General features: G+C 32.9%; 1 protein-coding gene across 1 annotated transcript in view; it reads left to right on the top strand.

Moving 5' to 3' along the window:
• Positions 1-22,126, top strand: part of ERP44 (endoplasmic reticulum protein 44) — a 117,301-nt gene that overhangs the window by 86,316 nt on the left and 8,859 nt on the right. The window contains exons 9-10 of the mRNA XM_051966801.1: positions 2,515-2,626; positions 4,731-4,872. Of these exons, the coding sequence (XP_051822761.1) occupies positions 2,515-2,626; positions 4,731-4,872 (254 nt within the window). The remainder of the gene's footprint in view (positions 1-2,514; positions 2,627-4,730; positions 4,873-22,126) is intronic.

Below are 22,126 nucleotides of genomic sequence, written 5' to 3'. Positions count from 1 at the left end.
ACTTTTAACTATATTTGTTTTACTCCTTGCATTATTCTTTTTTTTACAGAGAAGATAGAACCAAAATGAGAGTTAAGCAGCTTTATTTTTACTTTTTTATTTTTTTGCTGTCCATTAACATAATGTCACCAGTTTAACCAATAGGCTTATTCCTTCCTTTTTTTCCTTTTCTTGTTGGAAAATATACTTTAAAGCTCATTTTATTATTTTCAACATTTTCCATAAGATTGTGCTCATTTTGAGTTTTAGTTTTTGTGATGCTATTTTTACAAATAAATGGTACTAGTCTGTGTTTGCTCTTGGTTAAGTATCTGTACCCTTGCTTTTTTACACATCTGTACATCTTTTGTACTCATCTATTTTGAATATAAACTTATTAGAATCCTGTCTTACATATCATTGTCTTAGCATATCTTCTTCCTTTCCTGTGCAAACTAACCCACATTGGTTGATTTATCTAGCCTGCTAGGAGTATATTTAGTTATATAATAGAGAGGCCTCTCCAAATAGTTATATTTGAGCCAAAGAATCTAGTACCAGTAGATTAAGACACTGATTTCCTAATCCAAAAAGGACCAATAAGTAAGTGTCAGCTGATACTTTCTTTCAGAGAGACAGAGAGATGGACGAAGGAAAGGAAAGGAAAAGAAGGGAGAGGAAGGGAAGGGGGGAGATGGAGAGAGGGAAGAGAAATTATTTTACCTTTTAGTAGTATAGACACAGCTCTCTGAGACTAAATAGTTGCTGACTTTCATTGGATTCCATGCTGAGAATTCTCCATACCACTGACACCACAGATCCTGACAAAAGAAGAAAGATATATATGTATCTATTTTTAGATATGTTTAGCTATGTTTTAGGTATATATTATAGATATATTACATATATAGAGAGGTAGATTGAATAATAGTGCATTTAGTACTGGGCATGCTGTCAGGAAATATCTCAGGTACTAAATTTGGAGTCAGGAAAATATGGGTTCAGATCTGACGTCTGATATTTAGAAGCTGTTTGATTTTGACCAACAAGTCTTCATAGCTTCCAAAAATGATAGAAAGGACCCTGGATTATGTATGTTTTTTATTGCTCTTTATACCTATGCCTTTCTGCTTGTAGTTTTTGATCCCCGTCCACTTAGAAAATTTTCTTCCTCTCTTCTTTTTCTCTTTGTCTGCATCATATTCATCTTTCAAGTCTTAGATCAGGTTAGTCTCTGCAACAAGGCCTTGACTAATTACTCTAAATCATATAAATCTCACTTTTTTCCAGAATTCCAGTGTATTAATATTCAGTTATAGTATATCTTGTCATCTAGTTTTATTTTAGTTATTTTATCAGTTAGTGTCACATCCCTAATTAGATTATAAATTCCCTAAAGATAAGGACCATATTTTATATTAATCTATAATTTCTGTACTGTTGGGTACATAGAGCTGCTCAAGGAACATTTACTGATTGAATTGAATAGGGGAGAAGTTCTTGATTGATTAAAAACAGTTGTTCAAATCTTGCAGCTATCTGAAATAAGCAATTTTTTTCCAGTAATGTACAAGTCTACTTTTAAATGGAATCTATAACTATCTCCAGACACCAAAATACAAAATAAAACCATCTAATACTGACTGGTCTTTCAAGATTACTAAGTCATTTAAAAAATCAATAAAAGATGAAAATTGACAAGAGATATGATTGAAATCTAAAGAAGTAAGAAGGGTATGCATAGGATAAACATAGAATCATATAATTTTTTCACTTGAAAAGGGCATTTAAGATCTTTGAGTCTAATCCTTTTCACTTTAGAAATAGAGAAACAGCCAGAGTTGAATGTTATGTCCAAAATTATTCAACTAATCTTTGGCAAAATGTAAGTTTTCTAACCCCTAATGTTCTTGCCATCTTTATTTATGGTCATTGAATCTCAAAATATAGGAGTAGAAAGAGAAATAACTTGGATGAAGATAGATTCAAAAATAATGTATAGATTGATAAAGAATGAAAGGAAGTCAAGAATGTTTAGGGCTATGTCTCTTAAGACAATAATAGTACCTTGCAGAATATCTCTTGGTGCTACCTGCAAAGATTATTGAATTTGATGGACCATGATTTGGACTTAGTCTGTCTTTTTTTTTTTTTTTTCCTGAGGCAATTGGGATTAAGTGACTTGCCCAGGCTCACAAAGCCAGGAAATGTTAAGTGTGTGAGATCGGATTTGAACTCAGGTCTTCTGATTTCAGGGTTGGTGCTCTATCTACTGTGGCATCTAGCTGCCCCAGTCTATCATTCTTATAATTCTTAGAAGTCAGAGATGAAAAATAGTTGTTTTGTTTATACTTAGGACCTTCTTGCTTTAAGAGTAATGCTATCAATATTTATATTTAGACTGTTTTCCCATCAGATTTTTGTGTTGTTGCATGCTGCTTTTGTTGGGTTGTTTTAAAAATATTTCTATTCTACTAAATTCTAGAATATAACTGGAACTAAATGAAAAGCTATAATAATTTTCATTATATACAGGAATTGACAGAAGAAGGACTGCCTTTTCTCATACTTTTCCACATGAAAGAGGATACAGTGAGTTTAGATGTATTCCAAAATGAAGTAGCCCGACAGTTAATAAGTGAAAAAGGTAGGTTAACCAGTTTCTCTTTTCTCTTTGCTATCTTTTCAAGTATACTTAAAAATGTTTGGTATGGAACCTACATGTGAAAATCTAATCAATAATTTTAGAGATGTAGCCAAGTCATAATTTAGCAAGCAAATACAGGGGAATATTAACAGAGGAAATAAAAAGCATTGATTCTCTTGACAATTCAATTCAGTTCAACAGACTTTTTATTTATGCGTTGTGTAAAAGGTTCTGAACCAGGAACTAGGCACACAAAAGATAAAAAACAATGCTGTCTTTTCCATTAAGGAACTTATAATCTAATAAGGGGAAAAGTTATATACAAATAATGTTACACAAGTTAGAAAATGATAAAACGAAGAGGAGAACTGAAATGAAAATGACTTGAGAAAGTCAAAGAAGAGAAGGATCACTTGTGGCAGTAAGAATTATGAAAAAAGTAAAACTTGAGGTGAGCTGCAAAGGAAAAGAAAGGTGCTAGGAGGTGGGGTGGGGTCCTGTTCTAGCCTTGGGGGGACATCTCAGAGGATGAAGGTAGAAAGAAGCTTGGGGAGATTCGGATTGCTGTGTAAAGTCTAGTTTGGATTGGGGCATTAAAATATAGGGATAATTGGTATTCATTCCTACTGAAATATGGCTGATAAGATAATTTGAAAACAGATTGTATAAGATTCTGAATACCAGGCTAATAAGTTTATATTTATATAGTAAGTCAAGGGTCCTCGGCCCACTGAAGAACATTAGGCACAAAAGTGCCATGATTAGCTCTATTGCATAGATTTCTTTGATTTGAGCTTCGAGTCATTAGTATGTCATAGATCAAATAGCTGAGGGAAGCAGCAAATTTAGGAGAGAAAGTGACAAATTTAGATACTTTTCCTCTAGACCTCAAATGACCTCTTTTTAGTTCCTTTTTTTTTTTTTTTAATTAAAGTTCCTCAGTCATGTAACTAAGAACTGTCTGGTCAGCGAATAGAATATATTTTTACACAAAAAGAAGTTTTCAAATTATTGTGTATCTTGAAGTATCAGGAAGTCTGTAATTAGAAAACTATAGAGACAAAATGAATTAAGAATATGGCAGTGCAATAAACATAATAATTGCCTAATAAGCTGAGTTAGATTGACTACCAAATGTAATATAAAGATAAAATTTCTGATTAGACGATGATGGTTCCCATGTAGATAAATGAATTGGGACTCTGTTTATAGGACAGTTGGATAATCTGCAGAATAGATTATCAGAAAAATGGACTTGAACTGTAAACTTCAAATTATAATCTCTTAAATAAATTTGATAAAATATAAATTTCACTTTTAAAAGTAAAATATTTACTGCTTTAAGAGGTACATTGGAAAAGAGGTGCAATTCTTAGTTTTTATAATTCCTAGATTACTTTAAATAACTCAAGGATATTGATTTTACATTTCGGTGTCTTTTGTTCAAGTATATAATAATAGTCAACATTAATGCTTGAAAATTTGCAAAGCATTTTACATATGTTATCTCATTTTATTCTCGCAACAACTCTGGTAGATTGATGTTGTTATCCTTGTTTTAACAATGACAAAATTGAAGTAATCAGAGGTTATGTAGCTAGTAAGTGTCTTACGGCAGGATTCAAAATTAAACTTACCTAATCCAGAGTCCAATATTTTATCTATTACACCCGCACACTTACCCCCCAATCTGACTTATACAAAAACTCATATAGGCTATTGTCTCATGTTTTACTTCATGTCGATGAGAGGCTCTGGTACCCACTCATTCCAGTCCTCATTCAACTTTTCCTTTAGCCTCTCAAATGTGCCAGTAAAGTTGTCGAGAGTGCCCGTTTGCCATTTCTAAGACTTTAGGGCAGCTCCTGACCCACTCCATGTTCCCTATAATACCTTCCTTGCTTAGACTCCAATTTTCGCTTATATACATATGTAATTTGAGATAATTTTATGTAGCTGTTTTTCATGATCTACTTCAGTTTTTTTCTTTCAAAGAATTCTCATTTTAGACAAATGGCTTGTATTTGAATTATCATGTTACTTTTAACATTTTAGTAATATGCCAAATAATTCTTATCTTCTCCAAATACTATTCCTTTTTAAGGTACAATAAACTTTTTACATGCTGATTGTGATAAATTTAGACATCCACTTCTGCATATACAAAAAACACCAGCAGATTGCCCTGTAATAGCCATTGACAGCTTCAGGCACATGTATGTCTTTCCAGATTTCAAGGATTTATCGTAAGTATTTGAGCCTTTCCTTATTGTTGACAGAAATCAAAATGTTGAGTTTGAATTTAAAATGTTCATTTTTCCAGATATTCTATATTGCAATAGTGATGTTTTGTTAATTCAGTGGTTAATTCCACCCTCTGCCCACTTTCATTGAATTTTTCTTTTATGTGATAGTTGTTCTTGGAGAATAAACCGGAAAGGTGAGAGAATTAAAAATTTTGTTCAAAGAACTAGGGATGTTTGGCTTAAATTAAGAGTGAGAAAATTTTTGGGAAAAAGGAAATAACAGGTAAATTAAAATATTTTAAAGACTGTCATGTGGAAGGAAGAAATAAATTCATTTTGCTTAGCTTCAGAAAAGGGAACAAGATACAATTTATGGAAGTTGCAGTAAGGCAGATTTTAATTGGATTTAAAGAAAAATTTCTTCATGATTAGAAATGTCTAAAAGCAAAATCTGCCTCTTATCTCTAAGAATCTTTGAATAGAGACCAAGAAGTCATTGGTCAGGGATGTCTTAAAGATAATTCCTGCTCTCATTGAACTCTTAGTTTTCTTTGCTGATTCAAATTCTATTTATACTTTTCTTTTATAAAAGAATTCTTTCTTTCACATAAAATTTAATTATCTCAATGTCTTAAAGCTTGATAACCTGAAAAGAAAATTAGAGCACAGGTTTGTCTTCCAAGATAAGCTATTTCATTGTAAAGTTTTTGCCAAATATTAAAGCCCTATGTGAATGTGAGCTGTTGTTATTATTCACAAAGCAGTAAGTTTGGAATTAAAAGATGAGTTGAGTTCTCTCATTTTCTATCCATATGACCTTGTAGTCTTTTAACCCCTCTGAACTTGAGTTTCTTTAAATGTAAAATGGGTTAAGTGGGTTAGATTGATTCATTTCTAAAGTCATTTCCAGTTCTAATTCTTATGATCTTCACAACTGCCTTAAGTTTCACCAGTTGGAAAATTATTTGGTCCAGGGTGTGTGTGTGTGTGTGTGTGTATGTGTGTTAACTATTCACACCTCGTGTGTTTTTTACAGGAAATTTGCTGTATATAGGAAGTTGTGTAGAACAATAAATGGGAAAATTTATATATCAGTAATAAAGGCAAAATTTATCTTAAAAAGCTTCTAGTGTTTAGTTAACACTACAACAAAAACTTTTATACTGACTTTTTGCTACAATAGCAAAAAGTCATTCATTTTGCTTGTCTGAAGTTAATTAAGCTTTGTCATATTGATTTCTTCTGCCTTCTCGGAGATTTTAATATAGTTTGAGCCTAAAGGAAAATGTGGGCAGTAAAGGTAGGGTTGTTACTCTTAACAGGAAAAAAAAAGCAAAGAATAAATACTTTATCTTAGGAAGAGGATTTGATTCTGGATGGCAAAAATGATGGCTGACAAACCTTCCTTTGATAAGACAAGTAACAAGGAAAAATCTCTAAAGGCACATTTTTAACCCAGAAGTTGTTGGAGTTGGCAGCTGGATATAGATTGGCAGACTGAGTGAAATGGCAAGCTTCTACTTTGGAGGAAAACTTTTTAGAATTGATTATTTTGAATATAATTTACTTCATTAAATGTAAATTTTTCAGGCTATAATAATAACAAAGTATTTGGGGCAGTGAATATTTTTAATATGTTCATAACTGAATCTGAAATCCAGAAATCCTAAAGATTTCTTATCATTTTGTTAATAATTTTTTTTGCTAATATACATTTTACTAATAATTTCTCATCTCTTTGTAATGATAACATCTTTTATCATTGGTCTTCTGGAATCATGAATAGTCATTATATAGACTATAATTTTGACAAGTTTACTAAGTTCTTTTTACAGTGTTATAATTATGTAAATTGTTTGAGTTCTACCCAATCCCATTAGTTATAAAATTCCTTAAAATGATTCATTTTAAAAATATTAAGATAGTATATACATTATGTTTCTATTTTTGCTTACTTCACTTTGAATAAGTTAATATTATTTTTCCATGTCTTTGCAATCATCTCTTTGCTTGTTTCTTATAGCATAAGTATATTCTGTTATATTCATATATCGCAATTTATTCAGCTATTTCTCAACTTTTCTACGTCTCATTAGTTTTTAGTTTTTTTGCCATCACAAAAAAAGAACTGCTGTAAATGTTATTGTACATAAAGGATCTTTTCTTTTTTCTTTGATCTCTTGAGGATAGGCCTAACAATGCTCTAACTGTATGAAAGGGCATGTACTGCTTAAATAACTTTTGTGCATAATTCTAAATTGCATTCTAGAATGGTTATATCCACTTATAAGTCTACTAGTAGGCATCAAATTAACTGTTTTCCCATAAACCTTTCAACATTTGGCATTTTCTATGTTTTGTCACCTTTGTTCTTCTGATAGGTGGGAAGTGGAGCTGCAAAATTGCTTTAATTTGCATTTATTTAGTTAGTAATGGTTTGGAGCACGACTGTTGGGCTGGCCACATTATTCAAATATCATATGTACACTTGCCAAAAAAAATTACTTTATGGAGAACTCACACAGGGCTGGTGCTCACATAGTGGTCAGAAAAGCAATACACGGACACTCTCAAGGTCTCTTTTAAGAACTTCAGAATCAATTATAAGACATGGGAGACACTGGCACAAGAACTCCCAGCATGGGGTAGCCTCTTCAGAGAAGAGGCTGGGCTCTGTGAGCAAAGCAGAATTGAAGTAACCCCCCAAAAAATATGAGATGCTCAAAATTAGAGAAGCTACCCCAAAAGTTCATATGGACTATTTGTGTCTGACCTGTGGCAGAGCACTCCAAGCTCAGTTTGATCTAATCAACCACACAGTCAGACACACTGCAACTCAATTTTTAACATAGTGATGTCATTTTGTTCCTCTTCAAGAAGGAAGGGCACCAACCAACCAACCAATGGTTTGGAGCAATTTTTTTCAAATGATTATAAATAGCCTAGTTTTCTTTCTTGAGAACTGTCTGCCCATAGCAGAAGATTATGTGAACTGCAAATAACTGTTTACAGAAAGACAAATCTAAATAATTGGGAAAATATTAGTTGCTCATGGATATTGTTTGTTTGACCAATATCAATACAATAGACCAAACCAATACAATAAAAATGATGATATTGCTTAAATGTATTTGCTTATTCAGCGCTATACCAATCATCCTAACAACAGACTACTTTCTAAAACTAGAAAAAAATAATTAAATTCATATAGAGGAGGGGAAAAAAAAGATCATCAAGGGTCTTGAGAAACAATGAAAAGAAAGGGGAATAAACCAGGCTAAGCAGTGCCAAATCTCGAACTATATTACAAAACAGTAATTCTCAAAACTATTTAGTATTCCTTAAAAATAGAGAAATTTAACTAGTGGAACTGATTAGGTGCAAAATACCCAGAAGCAAACATTAGTATTTGATAAATGCAAAGACCCCAGCTATTGGGATGAGAACTCACTATTGACAAAAATTGTTGGGAAAAGGATACAGCAGTGTTATTAAAAAATAGATTGAGGTCAACACATCATACTTTGTTAGAAAGATCAGATCTATAGATAGGAAAAAAGTTTATTACCAAAAAAGGAGTAGAGAATTGTGATTATAAAATAGATCATCCTGATTACATGAAGCTAATTTTTTTTTTTTTGCACAAATCTAATAAAGCTAAAATTAGAAAGAAAAGGATTAAGGTTTTATTTCCAGGATATATAAGGAACAGATTCAAATTTACAGAAAGAAGAGTCATTTGTAAATTGATAAATGGTCTAAGGATGCAGACAGTTCTGGGGGAGGGGGTGGAGGGAGGGAAAAAATTACCCTGGCATGGGTTCTGTCAATAAAAAGTTATTTAATAAAATAAAAGGAATACATAAGATTGTTTATATCCAACTTGGTCATACATAGAAGCAACTTCAGACTCAATATACTGAAATCTTAATTCCTGATTTCAATAACTTATTTTTGTGAAGCATTCTGGGGTTACAAAGTGGTTTTGTCTTATTTCTCATGACAACATTAACAAGGTAGCTAGCGTGAATATTATTTCTATTTTACAGAGAAGGTAATAAGGATCAAAGGGACTGAAGATAACTTTGTATGGAAGGAAGAGGACCTGGCACCAAGGACAGATCTCTTACCCAGGCTTATCCAAAATTAATAGATGCAGAGTGACATTATAAATTTTAACTACAATTATTTCATTTTCTTTCTGTGGATTCAGTGCCCAGGATCACACAGCCAGGAAGTATTAAGTGTCTGAGGTCAGATTTGAACTCAGGTCCTTCTTATTTCAGGGCTGGTGCTCTATCCACAGCATTAATTAGCTGCTCCCTCTAGCATTATTTTTTTAGATTTATTGTTCTGTGAACTACTGTATAGATGGATAAAATAATGGCTTTTTAGTACTTGTAAATGGTTTATCCCATCTCTAGTCTTGCTGAAAGCATCATCAATATAAATTCTTAGAGCAGAAAACATGGTAAGAATCATATGTACCTCCTCATTCTGTTCACATAAGATGATTTTGAAAGCTTTTTTGTTTTGTGTAGTTTGGATATTAGGAGTATTTTTGGTGTGTTGACACTGAATGAAAACATAGTTGAGCATTTGTGGGCAGTAGTTTGCATTGTAATCATAGTCCTGTTCTAGCATAGTTTATTGTTAAGGTTCTTAAGAATATTTTGGTCTTTGCATGTAGTTTAAGGATTTGTCAATTGTCAGTCTGTGGGGGAAAAAAAGAAACCTCTTAATATCTAATTCTAGTCACCTGGTCATGTCTCATTAGGCAGTAGTTGCTGATTTTTTATAGCCTATGCTGACCTGTTGTATAATTTTCATACAATGTATGCTGATCACTAAGTCTAGGCTCATTAAGAATAATGAGATCCTTTTGTAATTTCTGATTGCAATGACCCAGTCCTGAATTGCTATCATAAATCCCTCCCTTTCCATAAACAGATCCCTATAACTAAGCTATTTATCGAATACTTCTTTGCTGATATCTGTTTGAATTCATAGGGTTCTTGTTCATGACATTGGAGCTTTTAATTCTACTCTTAGATCTCAGTAATTTCAAAGGCATTAATATATTTTAAAGACTCTAGTAGCAGTTACCTGTTTAACAGTCTTTACTATTACACTGTTATGTTTTATATGTTTTGGGAGTTTGTGACAGCTTATTCATTATTGTCAAATCAATAATAATTGCTCTCTCTATCCTAGGGACTATTTGGCACACTCCTTTTTTTTTTCTTTTTTGCCTTATATAATATATTATTTTCTTGTGAATACCTATAGATTTTTTTCCTAAGCTACAAACCAAATGCTTTGTATAACGTACATTAACACATACATCACCTGTATTTAAAGAGATCGTCAATTTTATCATTCTTTGGCAATAAATAATTCCTTCTCTTAAGAATAAATTATTTGGGCCTTGCTAGTAATTCAGATATCACTACAAAGTATTTGAGCCAAAACTTTTTGATCTGGCTGATTTCTAATTTTGCCATGAAATTAGTTTTATCAAAGGAGTTCCCTTCCTTGATGTGACTGTTTTGTCATTCATTGTAGTATATTTGCAAGCTCTCTATGTCTTGTTAAAGTCAATTTGATCTTTTATTGTATAGAGCTCTTTAATTATATAGATGACCAGAAAATTTCCACATCCTCCTTTCTGTTGCCTTTGATTTCATTGCTTTTCAAACCTCTGGGGCAAAACTTTCGATTGGTGTTGAAATGTTTATTTTATTCTTCATGCTGCTTTGACTGCTTATATTGCCTCAGCCTTTTCATTTTGGCTTTCAATGGCTGATTAAAGGAATCTAGAATTTCTGGTATACTTATATATTCCAAATTCCTTTCCTCATGTTTCTTTGAGTTCGGCCATATGAAGTTTAGGTTCTTTATTGTGACCATTAGCTAGGTACCTGTTGATGGGATATTCCATTGCTTTTTGGTAAATGTTTCTTCAATAACTTTCTCAAATTGCTTTTTCTATTATATGTTCAATGTCTCTAGATCTATATCTAGCTTGTTACCTCCATCTTCTGTGATTTTTACTGTGGCAAAATTAGTTACATTTGTTACTTTGTGCAGGTCCTGGAATGTTTTTATGCTTTTATATCAAGTTCTGCAGAAGAATGCATGATGTTTATGTCAGATGATAGCTTTCTCAAATTACTCTATTGGGATGTAAATTGATAGTTAGATTCAGGTTTTCACTCAAAAAGTTTTTGAATTAGTCTTAACTGGCCATTCCTTTTCAAAATAATTTGAGACTTTGGTGTTTTTTGTCATCTTTTTCATTATTAGGTATAATTTCTAGAATTTGCAATAAGTGAAAGTTGGGGTTAAGTGACTTTCCCAGGGTCCCACAACATCTAGTAAGTGTTAAGTATCTGAGGTCAGATTTGAATTCAGGTCTTCTTGACTTCAGGGTTGGTGCTCTATCCACTGAGTCATCTGAGTGCAATATTTTTTCTTAATGATTGTCCTATGCCAGGTCAGTAGTGTGTTATATGATTTGGAACTGAGAATACTGTTGACAGCAATATTAGGATCCAGTTTGTAACTGGTGAGATTTGTTTTTTTCAATATAGCATTGACATATAATATATGTGCATTTATGTCTTCAGTCCATTCCATTCATATTCATAGTTTGCTCATTTTAATTGTAAGTGCCATCTGCACTGACACATTTCTAGCAGATGGTAATAAGAGCATTTTGATTTGTTCTAATAAGATTAGGATTTGTATGGTACCAGAGCATAAAGGAGTAGGCTCTCGCTCCTGTCTTCTCTAGGACAGTGGACATTATGATAATCCAGCCTGCAACCTTATATAGCATTAAAGAGTAAATTAATTTTGGTAGTATTATCATTTTTATTATGTTGGTATGGCCTAGCCATGAATACTGAACATTTCTGTAGCTACTTAGTTTGTTCTTTAATTCTTTAAGGAGTACTATGTAATTTAATCTATACAAGTCTTTTGTGTACTTTGGAAGATTGATCCCCAGATATTTTATGCATTTTGTAGTTATTTGGAATGGAATTTTCCTTTGTTTTATTGCTGCTTATAATCTTGATATAAATCCCAGTTAATCATGAATGATTTCTTGGATAAATCATTATTAAACTGAATTAAAAAAATGGAATCAATGTTTATTAATGATATTGGCTTGTAGTTTTCTGTTTATGTATTTTCTTTCCTTGGTTTAGGTGTCAGGACAGTATTTGTTTCGTAGAAGGATTCTGACAGGATTCTTAATTTTTGAAGTACTAATTGTTCTTTAAAAATTTGGTAAGATTGTCCTTTGAAGACAGCAGAGCTAGGGTTGTCTCTCCTTGCCCCCTTTGGTAGTTCCTTTATAACTAGATATATTTCTTTTCCCAAGATTGGGTTACTTAAGATTTCTGTCTGGTTTTTTGATAATTTGGATAATATATATGTTTGGAGGTATTCTTTTTTGTGTTCTTAATTTTGTTAGCATATTAACTGTACATAATATGTGCTAATTATTTGTTTTATTTCTTCTGGTTTTGCTATAATTTCCCCTTGTTTGCTATTGTGTTGATTTGATTTTTTGCTCTTTTTAATCAGATTAGCAAAGTGTTCATCAGATTTATTCTTCTTTTCAAAAAAAAAGTTTTTAATTTTATTATTCCTATGGGTTTTTTTTTTGTTTCCAGTTTATTTATTTCCCCTCAGATTTTTAATGTCTTTTGTATTTATTTTAGGTTTATTTGTTGATTCTCTAATTTTATATGCATATTCAGTTTATTAATCTTTTCTTTTTCTATTTTATTAATGTACAATTTATGAGGATATGATTTTATCCCTGAGGACTGCTTTAGCTACATCCCAGAAATTGTGGTATGTTGTTTCATCATTATATTTTTTTACATAACTATTAATTTCTATGCTTTGATTTTTTGTTTTTTTGTTTTGTTTTGTTTTTGCCACTCGTTTAAGATTTCATTGTTAAATCTCCATTTGGGTCTGTGTCATTTGTTTGTGGTTTTTGAATCAATTTCTGTTCTTAATTGCATTATGGTCTGCAAAGGATGTGTTGATCATTTCTGCCTTTTTATATTTACTTGCAAAATCTCTGTTACCTAGTACATAGTCAATTTTTGTGAAAGTTCTATGTGGTGCAGGGAAATATGTAAGTTCTTTTGCTGTTTCATTTAGAAGATGCTAAAGCCTTTTTAACTCTGGTTTCTCCTGAAATTTATTTAACGCCATATTTTCCCTTTTGTTTAATCTTTCTGTTAACATCTACCCAAAACTGAAAGAGGGATAGCAGCGTCTCCTGTCAGTATTGTAATAAACAATATAGTTTATTCAAGAAGTCCTGTTCTCTTGAAGCTCAGATGTATCTTTTAGTCATTTGGAATATCTAAATTTATTATTGATATTGATTTGTTTTCTATGGTTCCTTTTAGCATAATTCAGTTTTCCTTGTTTATTATATCTTTTTTAAGGTTTTGAATGTTTATTTTTGCTTTGTCTGATAGTAAAATGTGTTTTTTGTAAGCAACAAATTATAGAATTTTGTTTTCATGTCTGATCTTGTCTCTTCTTTTTCATCTCATTGGATTATTTAATTCATTCACATTTTAAGTTATAAGAGTTAGATTTATATTTTCCTTCAACTGTCTTTAAAATTTTTATTTTTTCAAGTTATGATTCCCTCCCCCTTTCCTATAAGCAGAGTATTTCTCATTCCTTCAGTTATTTTTCTTTGACCTTAAAAAAAAAAAGGTAGCCTCTTTTCTCCTCAATTCTGATTCCTTTTTTTTTTTTTTTTTTTTTTTTTGGACAAAAAAATTGCTCTTTTTCCTTTAGGATTTTATTAATTCCTGTCTTCTGATTTTATTTGACTATATGTTTATTTTGTTGTAGTTGAGTCATTTTCAGTCATGTCTTACTCTTTCTGACTCTATTTTAGGGTTTTCTTGTCAAGATATTAGACTGGTTTGCCATTTCTTTCTCCAATTGTTTTATAAATGAGAAAACTAAGGCAAACAAGATGAAGTGACTTGCTCAGGGTCACAATGGTAAGAAGTGTTTCTGAGGCCAGATTTGAGCTCAGGAAGATGAGTCTTCCCGACTCCAGTTCTCTGGCACTCTTATGTACTCTGTTACCTAGCTAACCCATATTTCTATATCTTTCTACCCTCTCATTTTTCCTCTTCTTCCCCTTTCCTATTTAATTTTTTGTGTCCCTTTTAAAAAAGGATTTCTTTCATTCTCTTCATTATCCATCTTCTCTTTATGTTTACTCTAGATGCTCATTGTCCGATTCATGACCCGTGTAATCATCTGGTCTTTTTCTTTTTTCAGCATTCTTTATAAAATCAAAGCTTCCACAAGGTATCCATTCTAGGCTCTGACCTGTAGGTGATTTCTGTCATTGTTTTGTAAAGCTTTTCTATTGTGCCTTACTCTAAGAATAGTGACAATTTTAGTGTCAGAAAGGATACTGCCCCATGGTAATTAACCTGTATCCTCTCACTGATCATTTTTCCCCCTCTACATTTGCATAAAAATCTCCTTTGGTCCAAATGCCAGTTGTTCCCAGGGGTTTCAACTCCTGCCATTTGCCAAGACAAATAGATTTTTCCAGGCTCCAAAACCCTGAAGGTTAAGTCTTCATCTTCCTTCATCCAGAGGAACATTCATTAGTAGAACTTCCTTCCACCTCAAAAATAAAACCTCCTACACTTCCTCTCCTTTTCAGTTTTTTCCCTTTCCTAATTACCCATTTCCCTCCTTAATCATCACAGAGGTCAGTCACCTCTGCTATTGGTATGAACTCTGTTCTTCCCCTCCCACTCCATGTACCATCCAATATGTACTCTATCTGCAGGGTGTTGCATATGGTCCTATTCATGTCCCTCTCCTCCTTTTCACAGATGACTGAGATTTTCACCTTCATTTCTGTCTCCTTGTATACAATTAGAAATTTCTTGCTGTTCTTTCTATTATCACTCTTTTGCGGCTAACAGTTTCTCTTGCAATTCTGTTGTTTGGGGTGTTGAGATTCAGATAATCTCTTCAGTTCTGGATTTTTTCTTAAAAGAAGCAAAAACCTACAGGTCCCCAGAATTAATCTCTGAAAACAGCTCACAAAAAACCCTAAAGCTTGGGATAGTGCCCCCTTTATTTGGAACCAAGGCTATACCTTAGCATAGAGTTCAAAAATAGACTGGAAAATGAGCAGAAACAAACAGAAATTATTATGGTGACAAGGAAGATCAAAACACACACTTAGGATAAAACTACAAAGTCAAAGTTCCTTTATCTAAAGCCTCCAAGAAAAATATAAATTGGTCTCAGACCATGGAAGAGTTCAAAAAGAATTTTGAAAATAAAGTTAGAGAGGTAGAGGAAAAATTGGGAAAAGAAATGAGTGATGCAAGAAAATCTTGAAAAACAAGTCAGTAGTTTGGTAAAGAAGGCTCAAAAAATACTGAAGAAAATAACACCTTAAAAAACAATAGGCCAAATGGTAAAGAAAGTACAAAAAAGTCAATGAGAAGAATGCCTTAAAAAGTAGAATTGGTCAAATGGAAAGAGACCCATAAAAGTTCATTGAGGAAAATAATTCCTTAAAATGTAGAATTGACAAGTGGAAGGTAACGACTTTGAGACATCAAGAAACAATGAAACAAAATCAAAAGAATGAAGGAAAAATTGAAGAAAATATGAAATGTCTCACTGGAAAAACAATTGACCTAGATAGGTCCAGGAGAGATAATTTATGAATTATTAAAAGTCGTAATTTTTTTTAAAAAGGTCTGGGTATCATCTTTCAAAAAATTATCAAGGAAAATTGTCCAGATATTCTAGAATCAGAGGAAAATAGAAATTGAGAGAACCCACTAATCACCTCTGGAAAGAAATCTGAAAATAAACATTTCCAGGAATATTATAGCCTAATTCTAGAGCTCTCAGGTTAAAGAGGAAAATACTGCAGGAGCCAAAAAGAAAGTTGAAATATCATGGAGCCACAGTCAGGAAGACAAAAGATTTAGCAGATTCTACATTAAAGGACTGGAAGGTTTATAATATGATATTCTGGAGGGCAGAAAAGCTAGAATTAAAATCAAGACTCACCTACCCAACAAAACTTGAGTATAATTCTTCAGGGGAAAAAATGTACATTCAGTGAAAAAAAAGGATTTTCAAACATGCCTGATAAAAAGACTAGCACTAAATAGAAAGTTTGACTTTTAACATGGAGCAAAAGAGGCATAAAAAGGTAAACAAGAAAGAAAAATCATAAGGGAGTTGATATTGTTAAACTATATTCTTACATGGGAAAATGATATTTATAACTTATAAATCTTTCTCATTATTAGGGCATTTAGAAAGAGTATACACAGACAGAAAGCAGAAAAGTATGAAGTGAATGTGATGGCACAGTTATCTTAAAAGAAATGAAATTAAGGGGTGACAAAGAAGAATGCAATGGGAGAAGGAAAAAGGAAAAGATAGGATGGGATACATTATCTTACGCAAAAAAGCCCCATAAGAGATTTTATAGTGGAGGGGGAAATAGGGGAAGTACAAAGGCAAAACATGAAATGTTACACTCATTGGAATTGGCTCAAAGAGGAAATAATAGACTCAGTTGGATGCACAAATCTATCTTATGAGATAGGAAAGTAGGGAGGAAAGGGAATAGGAAAGGTTTTTTTTTTAAACTTTAGATCTGGTGCATAACGTTTTCTCTTAGGAAGAGATTTGAAAGGTCAAAAATGTCAAGTCTGACAACTTTTTGCTCATGATACAAAACAACTTAATTTTAAAATGTAATGTTTTCTATGTTTTATTGTATTTTTATTTAATTTGTTACATATTTGCAAAATATATTTTAATCTGGTTTGGGCCACACTTGTGAGTGTTGTAAGCCACACGTAGACCTGCTAGTTGTATACTTGACAGGTTTGGAAGTTATGAGATCCATTATGGTAAAATCTGTTAAACACATTGTTTTAGAATTTTTATTCATTAGGGTTCTATGTTGGAAGCAGTAAGTGTTCTTTAATGATGTTCTAGTCCAATAGTTTATTTGTTTAATTTTGAAGGATATTTTGGGACTTGTCATCTCTTAGCTTATTAAGGATAGCTAGTTCTGATGTATAATTCTAGCCATCTGATGTTGTCTGTCTTGTTACTGTTAAATGCTAAAATTTTACACCTTGCCTTGAAATGTTGTGCTATTTCTACCACTGTATTGCATGATTTCCATTAATCAACAAGTTTGATATCTTTTAAAGTGAATTCTGTGGAATTTAGAATTTGATCTCTTTTTTTCCCCCCACTTCTTTGTTGATATATTGTTCATTAAGTTGATGAGATGCCTCACATGAAATGCCTTTTTGATTTTTTCTCTTAGATCTTAGTCATTTCATAAATTAGGAGATGAAGTACCTTGAGTTAATACAAATCAATATCATACCAAAAATATTATATATGTGTGTGTACACACACACATACATACATATACATTTACACATACTAGGTATAGATATAGATAAGGGAACAATGGATAGAGCAGTAGAATTGGAATCAGGAAGACTCATATCTTGCTTCAGACACTTACTATCTGTGTGGTCCTGGAAAAGTCGTTTAACCTCATTCAGGCTGTTTCCTAATATATAAATAGGAAATAGAGATATTAATTACACCTATATCACAAGATTGTTGTAAGGATCAAATGAGATTAAAGTTCTTTGTAAACCTTTAAAGTATAATATATAAATAATAGCTATTAGTATTATTTTTTCTCTTTTTAACTTACCATAGGTTTAATTATCATTTCTATGTAGATTATACATAAATCTTTATATTATCGTACTGTGACTTTCTAGAGCTTCAATCTTGCATTAATTCTGCCTGTTGAACATTTTTAAATGCTTTGTCCAAGGGATGTCTCAAATTCAGCATGTCCAAAATTAAACTCATCTTTTCCCCTAAATCTTCTCCTTTTCCAAACTTTTCTGTTTCTATAAAGACATCACCATTTCCTCAGGCTTTTGGTATTCTTAATTTTGGCATTATTTTCAACTCTTTACTTTCTCTCACTTTATATGTTTTTAATTGCCAGAAAAAGGACATTTTACTTTCACAGTATCTCTCAGATCCACCTTGCAGCCACCATCCTAGTTCAGACCCTCCTGACTTCTCATATAGATTCTTGTCCTAGTCTCCTAGGTGGTGTGTCTTCTCCAAGTCTCACTGCTTCAGTCCATCTTCCATACTAATGCCAAAGAATTTTTTTTCTTAAGCACAAATCTGATGATATTACTCCCCAACTTAGTAAACTCCAATGGTTCCCTATTGCCTCTGGGATAAAATATAAATTCCTTTGTTTAACTTTTAAAGCCCTTTACAGTTTTACCCCAGCCTTTCTATTAGACATTCTTCTTCTGTATTCTCTAAAAATACAGTCAGACTGGCTTTCTTTCTGCCCCCCCCCCCCACACACACACACAGTATGTCCCCTCCATCCTTATTCCTTTGCAGTAGCTATCCTCTGTGCCTGGAATGCACTTCTTACCTCTATCTCAATAGATTCTCTGTTTTCCTTTAAAATACAGCTCTGAATCCCCAGCCCTGATAGCTAAGCTTTTGCCTTATCTTGATTGGGTGGGCCGGGGGTGTGGGGAGGTAGGGTGGGAGGAGGCAGCTCTCTCTCATTTACTGGTCTTTTCCTCACCAAGCTATCTTTTTGACTTCTATCCTCATCCCCTCCCAGAACCTTGTGTTTACTCCTGCCTTTGCCCTAAATCAGTTGTTCTCCCATCACTCCTTTCCAACATCTTTTTGTATTGACTTTTCTAGAAGGTAAGTTCCTTTAGGTTATGTATACTTACCTTCATGCTTATCTTCTGCATGAAACATTTCCTGATTTTACTCCACTTAAGCCAACCAGAATTTAAGTGTATATCATGTGCTGGGTGGGCACTTTGTCAAGCACTGGGAATACAAATGCCAGTGAAAAGAAAGACAATCCCTGTTCACAAGGGACTCACATTTTAATGGGGAAGGCAGCACAAAAAAAGGAAATTGAAAAGTGGAGGAGGTGGGTGTTGATGGGAAAGAAAGTGGTGATGAAGTCACCCAGTTTGAGGAATGATAGAGAAAATCCTGTGGTGGGTTGTCAGGAGTGATGCTTAGAGAAGATTGAAAACATGATTGACCTCCTTCTTAAAATTGCCAACATAGTAAGTATCTCAGGAGTAGAGTGAGCGTTCAGGATGAAGAGATTTCTGTATCAGGGTAGACAAAGTCCAGGCTCAGTAGTACAACTTGGAGAGAACTATTAGTACTCTCCTTCTTAATTTACACTCTCTCTCTCTCTCTCTCTTTTTCAATATGTGTGTGTGTGTACACACACATACACTTGATTTTTTAAAAAAAATTATATTAAATATGAAATATATAAATATTAAACTATAAAAAATTCTTTATATATAAATGTATATGCTTTCATATTGGGGATTGTTTTATTCTTTGTCTCCCCAGCACCTGTCTTAGTGTTTGGCACACATAGTAGATGTTTAATAAATGGTTTTTGATTTATATCTGTGGTCAGTTTTTGTTATTGCTTTATAAGGCCTGATTTTCCTAAAGATATTTTTTATATATATTTAACCTGTTCTGGGAATATCTATTCATCTTTTTCCTCCTTTTTGGTGAGGAAATATATTTCTATAGCTGCTTTGGAGTTAACAAGCCCCATATTTTATTAAGTGTAATTTTATAAGTTTTTGTTTGATTACCTTCAGGGACTATGTCATGCCAAAAACATTCATTAAAACTGGTATTATATAGGTGTTAATTGCTTTAAATGTGTTCTTACTATTAAGTTTTGACTTTAGTCTTTTAACAGATTTTAGCCTTAGTTTTCTTCCTGGTAACTATTTTTTCATTGTGACTTAACCTGAGGAAAACCAAGATGTATTTTAAAATGTTGCCTTCATACATTGGTTCAATTTATCATTTAGATTCAAATACAAAACTTTCAGATTCCATTCTTCCTTGGTACACATTTGGAATTTTATATTTCTCAAGTCTAGAATATACTTTGATATCATTGGGAGAAAGTTTCCATAGAATGAGATAACTGTTTAATGTACTTTTTAATGGAGTTAAAGAATGTGATGTCATTTATGGTACATTCAGTGAAAAAATACAATGGTTTGTATGATTCCCTTTTTGACTTGAAAGCCATGCCTGGGAGTTATGATAATGGATTCTGTTAGACAGAATTATAATGTGTTTAAATTGTCTCCCTGGGAAATGCCGTAATTGATACTAGTTGTTAACATGACTATGTTAGTGGCATATTTTATTTTATTTTATTTTATTTATTTATTTTTGAGCAGGTGAATTTCATTTATTTCTTTTTTTTTTTTTTTTTAATAACTTTTTATCGATAGAACCTATGCCAGGGTAATTTTTTACAGCATTATCCCTTGCACTCACTTCTGTTCCGATTTTTCCCTTCCCTCCCTCCACCCCCTCCCCTCCTCCACCCCCTCCCCCAGATGGCAAGCAGTCCTTTACATGTTGAATAGGTGACAGCATATCCTAGATACGATATATGTGTGCAGAACCGAACAGTTCTCTTGTTGCACAGGGAGAATTGGATTCAGAAGGTATAAATAACCCGGGAAGAAAAACAAAAATGCAAGCAGTTTATATTCATTTCCCAGTGTTCTTTCTTTGGGTGTAGCTGCTTCTGTCCATCCTTGATCAATTGAAACTGAATCAGCTCTCTTTATTGAAGAGATCCACTTCCATCAGAATACATCCCCAAACAGTATCGTTGTTGAGGTATAGAATGATCTCCTGGTTCTGCTCATTTCACTTAGCATCAGTTCATGTAAGTCTCGCCAGTCCTCTCTGTATTCATCCTGCTGGTCATTCCTTACAGAACAATAATATTCCATAACATTCATATACCACAATTTACTTAACCCTTCTCCAATTGATGGTTATCCATTCATTTTCCAGCTTCTGGCCACTACAAACATTTTGGCACATACAGGTCCCTTTCCCTTCTTTAGTATCTCTTTGGGGTATGAGCCCAGTAGGAACAATGCTGGATCAAAGGGTATCCACAGTTTGATAATTTTTTGAGCATAGTTCCAAATTGCTCTCCAGAATGGCTGGATGTGTTCACAATTCCACCAACAATGTATCAGTGTCCCTATTTTCCCACATCCCCTCCAACATTCCACATTATCTTTCCCTGTCACTCTAGCCAGTCTGACAGGTGTATAGTGGTATCTCAGAGTTGTCTTAATTTGCATTTCTCTGATTGATAATGATTTGGAGCATATTTTCATATGTCTATAAATAATTTCAATTTCTTCGTCTGAGAATTGTCTGTCCATATCCTTTGACCATTTATCAATTGGAGAATGGTTTGATTTCTTATAAATTAGAGTCAATTCTCTATATATTTTGGAAATGAGGCCTTTATCAGAACCTTTGATTGTAAAAATGTTTTCCCAGTTTATTGTTTCCCTTCTAATCTTGTCTGCATTTGTTTTGTTTGTACAAAAACTTTTCAATTTGATATAATCAAAATTTTCTATTTTGTGGTCAATAGTGATCTCTGTTCTTCTTTGGTCATAAATTCCTGCCTCTTCCACAGGTCTGAGAAGTAAACTATCCTGTGCTTTTCCAATTTATTTATAATCTCATTCGTTATGCCTAGGTCATGAACCCATTTTGACCTTATCTTGGTATGCGGTGTTAAGTGTGGGTCAATGCCTAGTTTCTGAGTGGCATATTTTAAAAAGAGAACTTTTTAAGTGAACATTAACCACTCTGACATTATTACTATGTTGAAGAACATGACTTTGTCTCTTGAGTTGCCATGGCCAAAAATGTTATCATCAATTGCTTAACCTCCTAGTGATTAATATGGTTGGTCCTTAGAAAACAGCCACAGTTTGTTGCCAGAGCCATAGTTGAGTCCCTTCCAAGGTAGTGGAACCTTCTGGAATTATATTCCAAAAGTATTACCTTCCGGAATCACCCCACGAATCACCCCACTATGATATTTATCAGGCTGAATTGCCTTCAAGAAATTACAAAACTATTTTAATGGAATTAAAACTGTCTTCCTGGAAAATGTCTTATTTTTATGTCAGTTGTTGTTAACATACACTTCCCATGGATTATCCTAAAAACAAGAGTTCATCTTTTTAATAAAAATATTCTGTAGTGT

Source organism: Antechinus flavipes, chromosome 1, assembly GCF_016432865.1.
Source record: "Antechinus flavipes isolate AdamAnt ecotype Samford, QLD, Australia chromosome 1, AdamAnt_v2, whole genome shotgun sequence".
NCBI classification, from domain to species: domain Eukaryota; kingdom Metazoa; phylum Chordata; class Mammalia; order Dasyuromorphia; family Dasyuridae; genus Antechinus; species Antechinus flavipes.
Note: the sequence above shows the minus strand (reverse complement) of the source record. Positions and strands in the feature narration are given on the sequence as shown.